This window comes from Neoarius graeffei, chromosome 2 (assembly GCF_027579695.1).
Source record: "Neoarius graeffei isolate fNeoGra1 chromosome 2, fNeoGra1.pri, whole genome shotgun sequence".
Taxonomy (NCBI): domain Eukaryota; kingdom Metazoa; phylum Chordata; class Actinopteri; order Siluriformes; family Ariidae; genus Neoarius; species Neoarius graeffei.
In genome coordinates this window covers 44629448-44642266 of record NC_083570.1, presented here as the reverse complement: position 1 = coordinate 44642266, position 12819 = coordinate 44629448, and the positions used below count along the sequence as shown (strand labels likewise).

The window sequence follows — 12819 nt, the reverse complement described above, 5'->3', positions numbered from 1 at the left end:
AAAGGGAAAACCGAGCCGAGGCGAGCCGCCATTTTGAATCCTCATTCACGGCTGTAATGCAAATGGCTTCCTCCTCGGTATACAAGTGCACTTCCATGGCAGGAAAAAAAACTACATTTTGCCGCTTATGTAGTCCCCTATTTATACAAATAGGAGTCATTCAGGATTCAGCCATGTTTTTGCTCGGCGTTAGCAACAGTTAGAGGTTTTTAGCTTTCTCCTGAAATGTTTTCTTTTATTTCTTCTTCCTCAGGGTAGTAAAACTCGCTTTCGCTCTGAACGCTGTCGTTATCGCTATCCATGCTGTAAAATTAATGCTATTCTCCTGAGAAATGCGAAAATAAATGTTGACAAAAATTGCTACTATGTTTGTTGTGAACGAGCGAGTCGTCAGAGGTCTGTAACTGGGGTCCGTATCGTAGGATACGGACCCGCTCGCCAGCCAATCAGAGCGCAGGATTTGATGGAAACCGGACCGCGAAAAAAATAAGACGTTATGTTATATACAAAGGAAAGGAAATGCAGGACCAAACTAATAAATATCGGCAGTCAGCGAGCACCTCGGTGTGATCAGCTGTTCGTTTAGCGACAGAATGATGGCAGTGTGATGGCAGTAATGCAACACTGGATGCCAGCTGCTGTAAAACCCAAAGGAAGAAGAAGGTAAACCTGCGCATGCACACACAAGATATTGCAGAAATAAACATGCATCACACTGACTAAATTTCAGAGCGAGCTAAATTTCACTGATTTGATGAAATCGAAAGGACGTCTACTTTACTTTTCCGATAGACCAGACCCGATGATGCAGAATATCCATGAAATGAGTAAAGCTAAACCTTTGTGGAACTCTCTAAACAAGTGCTTTATTAATATTAAAGGTTAAACCTGTTAAGCTTATCGATAAGACTCGCTCATAATTCAGTGCTAGATTTAACTCTGAAATGTAAATTTTGATGATTAGTCATCCGGCAAGACTTGCAGCGATATTCCATGCCAGGCCTGCCGGGTCGAGCATGGCCATCCCAAGCAGATCTGATGGTAGACCAGTGTCACGTTCGAGGACTGTCTTTAGGGTTGTACGAGGCCGGCCAACTTTACGCCTCGCCTCAGGTTCCCATAGGAGGACCTGAGGCGATAATAAATTTTACCATTTACGTATTAAAAAGAAATAGTTTAAATAAAGTTTAATACTTTGTTTAATTTTTTCTTTTTTTTTTTTATTTAATGTGAATGGTTGTCTGTGTCTATGTGTCAGCCCTGTGATGACCTGGCGACTTGTCCAGGGTGTACCCCGCCTTTCGCCCGTAGTCAGCTGGGATAGGCTCCAGCTTGCCTGCGACCCTGTAGAACAGGATAAAGCGGCTAGAGATGATATGAGATATCTCAGCAAACTGTGATGTCATTTCTTATGATATTGATGTTATATCATCATATCGTTGCCCAGACTGAGTGCACTGTGCTAATCGGAGTGATAGGGGTCCCTCCCACCCCAGAAGTCATTTCTGGCATTTTTCATAAAAAATTTAGATGTTTCTTGATTCACTTAGTCTTGGGCTAGATTTTTGAATTTTCACATATTTCAGATCATGCCATTTGAACCAAAAAAAAACTCGAGGTGTTCAGAAGATGAAGTGGAAGTGTGGCTAGATCTCGAACTCCTCTTGTTTTATCATGCTTGAGTGATTTATAGCATCTTTGTTGCTCTGTTGGTCAGGATTGTTGTTGCTGTCATCACAGTATGACAGCAGATAGATAGCTCATTCCCAGAATCCCTCAGCGTGTTGACAGGTGTGTGTGGGTTGGTGTGTGTGTGTTTATTTTTATATTCATGTGGGCGTACTTTAATGAGGTGTTGCTTTGCCTCATTTCAGCTTTCTCTGTTCAGTTTCCCCGACAGATATGTGGGGAACTTTGCATTGTTTCCTTTGCGTTTGGGATAAAACTCGTATGTGATGTTATTATTAGCATTTTCTTTTCAGTCACCATAACAACCGGAGTTTACTTTTTCATGTCAAGTCAGGTTTAGATGGAGAGTATAGAGTAGATTTATTTCTGTAGGTTCAGGGAAGGTGTGTGTGTGTGTGTGTGTGTGTGTGTGTGTGTGTGTGTGTGTGTGTGTGTGTGAGAAACATGAGTCTCTGGGTTTAGGCCTTTGTTTAGCGTCCCTGACCAAAGCCAAGCCACTCCTAAGATCACATGCTATTGAGCCGGATTGACCGTAATAGAGAGCTTTCTGGATTCTGAAGTATGAATGGTGATGTCCGGGGGTCATAGTTTCCAGCACGTAACCCACATGCACACACACACATACACCCCTACAGAGTGGCGACAGGATGGTAATGAGTAGCTGGTGGTTCTCTGTGTACCGATGATGTCAACTTGTTTTGCTGTCCTCTCTGGATGGGGCTTTGTACGACCTCACCCTGAGACTGAAGATATTTGTGTTGGCTTGCCCTGGCAGGCATCATGGTGGTGATCGTGATTCTTTTCACAAACATACTGTGGGTTTTTTTTTCTTCCTTTTCTTTTACACACATTTGTTGTTAACTATACATCCCTAATTCCAAAATAAGTTGGGATACTGTGTAAGATGTAAATAAAAACAGAATGTGATCATTTGCAAATCGTGGAAACTCTATATTTCATTGAAACTAGTACAAAGGCAATATATATATAAAATGTTGAAATTGAGAAATGTTATTATTTACTGAAAAATATATGCTCATTTTGAATTTGATGGTTAGTGTTTCCCACTGTGTTGCATCACCTCTACTTTTAACAACACTCTGTAAACGTTTGAGAACTGAGACCAGTTGCTGTAGTTTTGAAAGAGAAATGTTGTCCCATTCTTGCCTGATGTACAATTTTAGTTGCTCAACAGTTTGGGGTCTCCCTTTGTCATATTTTGTGCTTCGTAATGCGCCAAATGTTTTAAATGGGAGACAGGTCTGGACTTCAAGCAGGCCAGTTTAGCACCTGGACTCTTACTACGGAGCCATGCAGTTTTAATATGTGCAGAAAGCGGTTTGACATTGTCATGCTGAAAGAAGGAAGGCCTTCCCTGGAAAAGATTTTGTCTGGATAGCAGCATATTGCTCTGAAACATGTATATATCATTCAGCATTAATGATGCCTTCCCAGATGTACAAGCTACCCATGTCATGTGCACTAATGCACCCTCGTACCATCACAGATGCTGGCTTTGGAACTGTGCACTGATAACAAGCCGGATGGTCCCTCTCCTCTTTAGCCTGGAGGACGTGGTGTCCATGATTTCTAAAAAGAATTTCTGCTTTTGATTCGTCAGACCTCGGAACAATTTTCCACTTCAGTCCATCGTAAAAGAGCTCAGGCCCAGAGAAGGTGGCAGTGTTTCTGGATATTGTTTATATCTGGTTTTAACTTGCATTTGTGGATGCAGTAATGAACTGTTTTCACAGACGATGGTTTTCTGAAGTGTTCCTGACCCATACAGTGATTTCCACTACAGGCACGTGTCTGCTTTTAATGCAGTGTCGCCTGAGGGCCTGAAGATCACAGGCATCCAGTGTCAGTTTTCAGCCTTGTGTCTTGCATACAGAGATTTCTCCAGATTCTCTGAATCTTTTAATGATGTTATGTACCATAGATGACGTGATCCCTAAATTCTTTGCAATTTTACATTGAGGAACGTTATTCTTAAATTGTTGCATTGTTTGCCCACACAGTCTTTCACGGAGCAGTGAACCCCTCCCCGTCTTTACTTCTGAGAGACTCCGCCTCTCTGGGATGCTCTTTTTATACCCAGTCATGTTACTGACCAGGGCTGTGTTGAAAAAATCGATTTTCCGATTCTGAATCGATTTGCATATTATTTCCTGAAGATCGATTCGTACGTCCAAAGATCGATTTTTTTTTTTTTTAATTACATTTTTCCCAGTGAACTTTAACCCCACTCATCGCGTCATTGAATTCGCGCAGGCAGTCTGGATGCAAACAGCTCGCCTTTTGGCGGATGCCGCCTTTTTTTCACGGCTGAATAGTGCAGATCCGATTTTTTTTTTTTTTTTGGGGGGGGGGGGGGGGGGGGGGGGTGTTGGAGTGTCAGAAGAAAACAGTAAATCAGAAAGCTGCGCACGTTTGCGCAGCTTTCGCGCAAACGTGCACAGCTTTCTGATTTACTGTTTTCTTCTCATACTTATACTTCCTGTTTCATGGACTGTAATGGCATTTGCTTATTTAGTAATTTTAATACAGAATTTACTTTGATGAAATTATAATCAGACACTCCAACGCCCCCCCCCCCCCCCCCCCCCCCCCCCCAAAAAAAAAATCAGATCTGCACGATTCAGCCGTGAAAAAGGCGGCATCCGCCAAAAGGCGCGCCGTTTGCATCATTACTGCAAAAAGAAGCTGCCTTACTCCTGGGCATGTAAATGAGCTCCTTTTTCTGCAGAAGAATCTTTTTGTACCCAAGTGATGGCAGTTGATGGACAGTTTACCCAGTCTGTCTCAGGTCAAGTTTAAGGTCCAGTCAGAATTTATTTTTGTGTGCAGTTTAACAGGAAACAGCGTTTTTATTTACAATCTGAAGTTGAAATTTAAGGTTTATTATTTATTTAAGTTTAAAATTTAAGGTAAATTTAAAGTTTAAGTTTAAATGTGCTGTTTACATGTTCGCATTTTAAAGGCAATTGAATGTTTTATACTTTTTATATTTTGAAGATTTTACACAAAACTGAGAGACACTTATGTTTCTTAAGGTGCTGTATCTTTGGTTCTTATTTACAAACGGTATAATGACCGTTAGGTTACTTTGAAGCCAGTAACCAGCAATCTATTTACATTTACACTGGCTAAGAATCTCTTTTTTCACATTATAAAATAAAAATGCATTTGTGTGCAACAGCTTTTGGGTGAATTCTTAATCTTAATAATGCACCAGGTTAGTGTCCCATTTGGACAGTATTGTTGCAGGTATAGAGACCTCTGGCGTCCTCAGTTTGCTGTCTTGATTCGCCTTTCTGTGAGGGGGTTTGATCATTATCATTTTCACCAGTCTTACAGCCATCATTAACTACCAATACTTGATTAATTTGCTGTTGAATGGGGGCGTCGTGGCTCAGGTGGTTAAGGCGCCATACCATGAATGCGGGCGACCCGGGTTCGATTCCGGCCCGAGGTCATTTCCCGATCCCTTCCCGTCTCTCTCTCCCGCTCATTTCCTGTCTCTACACTGTCCTATCCAATAAAGGTGCAAAAAGCCCAAAAAAATATCTAAAAAAAAAAAAAAAAAAATTTGCTGTTGAATTTCAATATAATACAAGTATTAATATGTTGCTTAACTACACAGTCAAAAATGGTTCTAATAACACTAACCCGAATCGATATTAGATTGAATCGAATCGAGATCGGATCGCATCGAATCGTATAGAGTCGTGATAATCGATTCTGAAGCTTCGGAATCGAATCGATTCTTGAAATTTGAATCGATACCCAGCCCTATTACTGACCTGCTGCCAGTTAATTAAATTAGGTTGTTGTGTGTGTTTTTTTTTTTTTTTTTTTTTTTTTAGCATTACACAACTTTTCCAGTCTTTTGTTTCCCCTGTCCCAACTTTTCTGAAATGTGTTGCTGACATCAAATTCAAAATGGGCATATATTTTTCAAAAAACAATAAAATTTCTCAGTTTCAGCATCTATGTTGTCTTTGTACTATTTTCCATGAAATACAGGGTTTCCATGATTTGCAAATTATTGCATTCTGTTTTTATTTACAGTTTGCATAGTGTCCCAACTTTTTTGGAATTGGGGTTGTAAAACAAAGGAAGAAAGCGAGTTTAAATGTGAACACTCGTTAATAGTGCGACAGTGTGATGCGTATCTTCACAGCGCGTTATTATGTTGTTCTGTTTTTGTTTTTCAGGCGAGTATATCGGAACAAGTTGAAGTTCTGGACTCACTGCGTACTCGTCACGCTGGTCATTTTCACAGTCCTGTCCTTCTTTGCAGAACAGGTTAGTGTTGTTTTCTATAAAATGTGGGTCGACACACCTTGCAAGAATTAATTTTCCATTGCACCATCAGTCTAAAAAAAACATCACTGCTACCGGTTAATGCTGCACTTTTAAGCAGAGGGAAGTGCAGATGATTGACATGTGCCAGGCACACTAGAGCATGTAGTGATTCGATCTCAGGCGTCAGGTTTGTGTTTCTCCCTTGTGGATCAGAGGAAAGGTTAAATACAGCAGTGATGTGCTTACAGGAATCAGCTGAACAGGATGGATTATCACAATGTGTGTGAGGGTATACAGTAGCAGCTTTAGTTCCAGCTCGCAAACCAGCATGTGGGACTGGATTCTGTATCAGGATTGTGTGAGTGAGGATAAGGTTAAGTAAAAAAGCCTTAAGGGTTAAAAGGAGAACCTTTTAAGGAACCTTACAACAGAGCGTTTCCGTTTCAGAGATTCCTTTTTGAGGAAACTGCACAGCACTCTTACCTACACAAATGTTAACTTGGAAGCGGCGACGACATTTAACAATGATTTTTATATATTTACGTATGAAAAATTGAAATGTTTTTGCTCATCATCCAGGACTTGTTAGTGTGAAGATAATGACTGAATCACTGAGCAGATCTCATCTCATTATCTCTAACAAGTACAAGGTCAACAAAATGGGGAAATCTGAGTATTAAAGACCACCGTTATATTTGGACGCTGAGTAAGTTATTATTGTTTTCCTGTGGCTCCCAGAGTATTTTGGAGTTCTACTAAAATGGTGCAGACTTTCAGCTTTAATTTGAAGATGTTTACATCCAAATCTCATGAAAAGTGCAAGAATTCACCGCAATCTCCAAAAGTACTTGAACAAACTAACAATCATGAATAAATTCTGTTGTCTTTACTTGGTTGTGAATCCTTTGTAATCACCCACTGCCTGAAGTCTGGAGCTTGTAGACATCACCAGATGCTGGGTTTCTTCCCTGCTGATGTTCTGCCACACCTTTACTGCAGCAGTCTTCACTTCCTGCTTGTTCTTGCGGCTTTTCCTTCATACTCATTATTGAATTTCAACACCTGCATACTGTAGTAGACGGCTAAAATGACAATGACTTTGTCAATATCCAAATAGTTATTTTCCTGACTGTATTTGACATTTAGTTTCCACAATATACTGTATATTTACAGTTGTGGTCAGAAGTTTACATACATGGTCATGCCAAGGTTGGGCTTTTGGTGATTTTCTTTGAACTTTTTCTGTGGCTGAATGATTATACAACAAACATCTTTTATGACCTTCTCCCCTCCTCTGATACTGGCCACCTCAGTATTCTCATCCTCCTTGACCTCTCTGCAGCTTTTGACACTATTAACCACACCATTCTTCTCTCTCGCCTTGAATCCACCATTAACAACTGCACTTCCTCCTATGCTCCTCTCTCATGAGGTGTCCCCCAGGGTTCAGTGCTCAGTCCTCTCCTGTTCATCCTCTACATGCTTCCCCTTGGTCATGTCATATACGCCACCATGGATTCCATTTCCACTGCTATGTCGATGACATTCAGCTTTGCATCTCCACCAAATCCATTATTGCTGCTACCCAAGCTACTCTGACTAGGTGCATCACCGAAATCAAATCATGGATGCAAGCCAACTTCCTCAAACTCAACTGCGATAAAACGGACATGCTCATCATTGGCCTCAAATCACTCACGAAAAACACTAATAACTTCTCCCTCATTGTTGATGACTCCACCCTGTCCCCCTCCCTGTACATTCGGAATCTTGGAGTCACTTTTGACAGCAACCTCACCTTTGAACGCCACGTCAATCTAACCATTAGAACAACCTTCTTCCATTTAAAAAAAAAAAACCATAGCATGTCTTCATCCTTCAGTCTCCTTCCCTGTTGCTGAAACTTTGATCCATGCTTTCATCACATTCCGATTGGACTACTGCAACAGCATTCTCTATGGTGGGTCATCCAAAGTCCTCAGTAAACTCCAGTACTTTCAGAACTCTGCTGCACGCCTGCTCACTCACTCCCACTCCCGTGATCACATCACCCCTATCCTTCAAAAACTTCACTGGCTCCCTGTACCACAACAGATTCAATTCAAAATTCTTCTTTTCACCTACAAAGCCCTCCATAAGCAGGCCCTCTCCTATCTCGCCGATCTGCTCCGCCATCATACTTCCTCCCGCACTCTCCGTTCTTCTGATGCCAAACTCCTATCCATACCTCTCAGGACCAAGCACCTTCTCCATTGCTGCCCCTTCCCTCTGGAACTCCCTCCCCAAACACATCTGTGATTGCACTGACCTGGGGTGGGTTTCCCAAAAGCGTCTTAACGCTAAGAGCATCTTAACGAGGAGAGAGAGCGTTCATTGTGCTGCTCACTCTACCATTTAACGATGATCTTTGTGCTATGATGCTTTTGGGAAACTTGGGCCTGGTCAGTTTCAAATCATCTTTAAAAACTCACCTCTTCAGAACTGCATACAATCTATAATACAATTTAGACTTGTGTTTTTCTGTATTGTTTTAACTTGCCTTAACCTTGCTCTTACTTTGTAAAGCATCTTTGAGTATTTAGAAAAGCACTCTATAAATACAATTTATTATTATTATTATTATTATTAATGGGGGGAAACCACAAGAATTTGTTGCAAAAGTTTATAATTTATTTGGGGTTTTCTGAAATCAACACAGGGTCAAAATTATACATGCAGAGTCAAAAATAAACAAACGGCCTCTTAGATTATTAATTCAGTGGTCCTGAAAGTTCCAAGATGTCTTAATTTTCCAAGGCCAAAACCTCTTAATTTCCTGTTAGTGATGATGATCGACTACAGCTAGTAGTTTCTCTGTGCACAGCATAAAAAGGGTTTGTTTGACAGCGTTCACTGAACTCACCAGCACACAGTACAATGAGAAAGTCCAAGGAGCTCAGTGCAGACCTGAGAAAGAGGATCATAGATTTACACAACTCGGTAATGTCTCTTGGAGCCATTTCTAAACAACTGCAGATTCCAAGATCATCAGTTCAAACAATTGTGTGTAAGTACAAGTTATTGGGAAGTGTAGCCACTTTGCTGGAAGATGACCCAAACTGTCACCCTCAGCTGAAAGGAAATTGGTCAGATGATCAGGAATAATCCAGGAATCACCAAGTCACAGGCCTGCCATGAACTGGAAGCTGCTAGAACACTGTCTAGATTCAAGCAAGTTTTATATCACCATGGACTGAAAGGCTGCTATCCATGAAAGAAGCCCCTGCTGCAAAATCAACACCTTCAAGCTCGACTAAAGTTTGCAGCTGACCACATGGACAAAGAAAAAGCCTACTGGAGGAAAGTTGTTTGACTACAGTGACCAGAGGTACACTGTACCAACTGTGAAGCATGGTGGTGGTAGCATCAGGCCCTGGGGCTGTTTTGCTGCCTGTGGAACTGGTGCATTGCACAAAGTGGATGGAATCATGAAGAACCTCAGAATTCTTCAGCATAACTTCAAACCATCAGGAACCAGGACACAGTTGGGTGTTCCAACAGGACAATGACCCCAAATACACAGCAAAACTGGTTGTGGAGGATAAAGCACCGCTAACATTAAGCTGAAAATTAGTCCTGACCTCAACCTAGTGTTGTAGTTGAGTCACTAAACTCCAAGTCCTCAGTGTTCAAGTCCAAGACATCAAAGAAAATTTTGAGTCGAGTCCACTATTGAGCCAAGTCGAATCTGAGAACAAGACTCCAACCACACCATGTAACGGTGGTTGTTGCTACCTTTATGTGAAAGCGTCTCTGCTACTGTGTTGGACTAACGTTACTGCTCGACCGCCCCATTTTAGTTAATAAGCTACAGATAAAAAGCTTGTTCATCGCTCAGCAAGCCCCGCCCACTATCAACAGAGCAATGAACATAGCGTGTCACTTCCCTTCTCTGGGTGGAGTCTTACCAAATGACGATTGAAGTTCGAGGTCGCCCCCATCGTCTCCTCGATAGTTCTTCTACATATGGAACACATAGCAGTGCGTTTTTCCCCCATTGCACGAGAAGTCCATATAAGCAAAGTGGACAATCCTAGGGGCGTTCTCTCCAGGCATTTTAGCACCATTAACGTTAGTTTGTTCCTGAACATGACGTATGAACAGGTGACTGTGCATTCTCTTGCACAAATTAGTATAAAAATTAATGTAGATATAAACATCTTATGCCAAATTATTATGGCATGTTACAAAAAATAAAGAGAAAATCAGAGTCCTTGTCTCCAATTTACGAGTCCAAATGCAGTTAATGTACGAGTCCGAGTTATCAGTGCTCGAGTCCAAGTCAAGTCACGAGTCCTTAAAATTAGGGCATGAGTTGGATTCAAATACTACAAGCCTGGGTCAACCCTACTGAAACTATATGGACCATGCTTAAAAGTCAGGTCCGTGCCAGGAAACACGCATTTAATTGAACTCTACCATTTCTGCCAAGAAAAATGGACAAATGTCCAACCAGAATTCTGCCAGAAGTTTGTTGATGGCATCCAAAAGCGTCTGGTCAAGGTGAACGTTGCTAAGGGGCATTTCACCAAATATTAGGTGTGCTGTAGTGTATAATTTTCATCCTGTGTTGATTTCTGGAAACTGAAAATAAATTAAAACTCGTGCACCAAATTCCGCCCCAGAAAAAGAACATTTCAAAGAAATCATTGAAAGCCCAATATTGCCATGATGTTCATGAAAACTTCTGACCGCAACTGTGTTTTTTGCACTTTTAGTACTTTTATGTATAACATGATGTTCTCTCCGTAGCTGATCGTGCTGAAGCGGTGGCTCTTCCCCAGGCGCAGGCTCAGCAAGGAGACCGAACGTGTGTGACGCCGAGAGAACACAGCCAGAGAAGCTAACACACTCCTCCTTGTTCGCTTTGCTTTCTGTGAGAGAGTGAAGTCCTGTAGGGTTGTGAACTAAGACTGTGCAGCCTCCCTCGTTTCTTTCCCCAGTGGAGGAAGAGCAGAAAAAGAAACCTCTTGCCAAAGTTTGAGAAACTGAATGACGGATTAGGACAACTGCATGCTTCCTCTATGTGAAGGTGTGGAGATGAACTCAAACACTCCGTTTTGTGCGATTACTGTTCTGAACTCAGTGGAAGACTGTGGACATTTTTAATGTCACGCTGCTTTTTGTTTGTTTGTATCATCAATTGGGTCAAACAGGAATTTAAATTATAATCGGGGTTTAGTTTTTTTTTTTTTTTTAAACTGAAGCTGTCCTGCTCCGTCTCTTCATCCTGCACACCAGTGCCTTTTATCTTCGCTTCTTCTACTGTAACTGAGAAGCGAAATGTGAGGGATTGTTTCCAATCTTTGTGGCATCGTCACTTTTTTTTTTTTCCCCTCCTCTCTCTCTGTTTTTAAAAATTTGCTTTCTTTCTGATGTGTTAACGAGGGCTCGAGTTCATTACGGTGTCATCGTGCTGTAGTCTTCTGCATTCCTCTTTGACCCTCTGTTTTTTCCCCCGGAGTTCTGAGGCACGTTCACACAGCCGTCTGATCTTTACCTTGATGTCCAATAACGTCTACTGTTTTCCAGCCTGATTTTAAACTGCGGAGTGTGTGTAGTGTTTCCTGATGTCTGATGGGACAAATGACATGCTAATAATCACATACAGAATCTGTAGGAAATCATTAAAACTCACTGAGCGTATTAAGACTTGACTTGAACTTAAAACGGTCCTCTTATTAGCCATGCAAATAAATACTTTTTAGTTTTTAATTAAAAATTTTTTTTTTTTTTAGATAAGTTGAAATGTTAGTAAAAACTGAAAAGTGTAAAATGGCTGGCAAGTGAAATGAAGTTTTGTATGGTTTTTTTTCCTCTCCATTTGTTTAATTTAAATGTGATTTTTGATTGATTTTTGGTTATTAAATTTCCTTGTGTTCAGTAATAAAATTTAATGTATTTAAAAACTGTAACAAGTACAGAGGCTCTATATCCATCAACACTTCAATTCATGCATGCCCAAATTCGTAAAGGGCTGTTTTTGGAGAAAGTTCACGTCATAAGGTTGAATTCTCTAAATATCTTTTTTTTTTTTTTTTAAATATAACTTTTGAGGAGAATTAAACTTTTTTTTGATGAGTATTTTCAGCCATTGTGCTGATTTCTTGCGTGTGAAATAGCAGCATGGTCACTCATCCTTCCAAGCCACGCTTGTGTTCGTACCGTCTCCTTGAAGTGAAGCGATGTCCATTTTCCTCTGAACTTCTGAAGAACTACTGAAAATCTAGTGTTCAAAAGTGTATGTAAGTATAGAATGTACAACCCCGATTCCAAAAAAAGTTGGGACAAAGTACAAATTGTAAATAAAAACGAAATGCAATAATTTACAAATGTCAAAAACTGATATTGTATTCACAATAGAACATAGACAACATATCAAATGTCGAAAGTGAGACATTTTGAAATTTCATGCCAAATATTGGCTCATTTGAAACTTCATGACAGCAACACATCTCAAAAAAGTTGGGACAGGGGCAATAAGAGGCTGGAAAAGTTAAAGGTACAAAAAAGGAACAGCTGGAGGACCAAATTGCAACTCATTAGGTCAATTGGCAATAGGTCATTAACATGACTGGGTATAAAAAGAGCATCTTGGAGTGGCAGCGGCTCTCAGAAGTAAAGATGGGAAGAGGATCACCAATCCCCCCAATTCTGCGCCGACAAATAGTGGAGCAATATCAGAAAGGAGTTCGACAGTGTAAAATTGCAAAGAGTTTGAACATATCATCATCTACAGTGCATAATATCATCAAAAGATTCAGAGAATCTGGAAGAATC

The 12819-nt window shown here is 40.7% G+C and overlaps 1 protein-coding gene across 2 annotated transcripts in view; it reads left to right on the top strand.

Annotated features, from left to right (window-relative positions):
• Nucleotides 1–11948, top strand: part of gnptab (N-acetylglucosamine-1-phosphate transferase subunits alpha and beta) — a 103432-nt gene extending 91484 nt beyond the window's left edge. For both annotated transcript variants that reach the window (XM_060914291.1, XM_060914292.1), the window contains 2 exons: nucleotides 5910–6000; nucleotides 10792–11948. In XM_060914291.1, coding sequence (XP_060770274.1) covers nucleotides 5910–6000; nucleotides 10792–10857 — 157 coding nt within the window. In that variant the 3' untranslated portion in view covers nucleotides 10858–11948. The remainder of the gene's footprint in view (nucleotides 1–5909; nucleotides 6001–10791) is intronic.
• The last annotated feature ends 871 nt before the right edge of the window (nucleotides 11949–12819 follow it).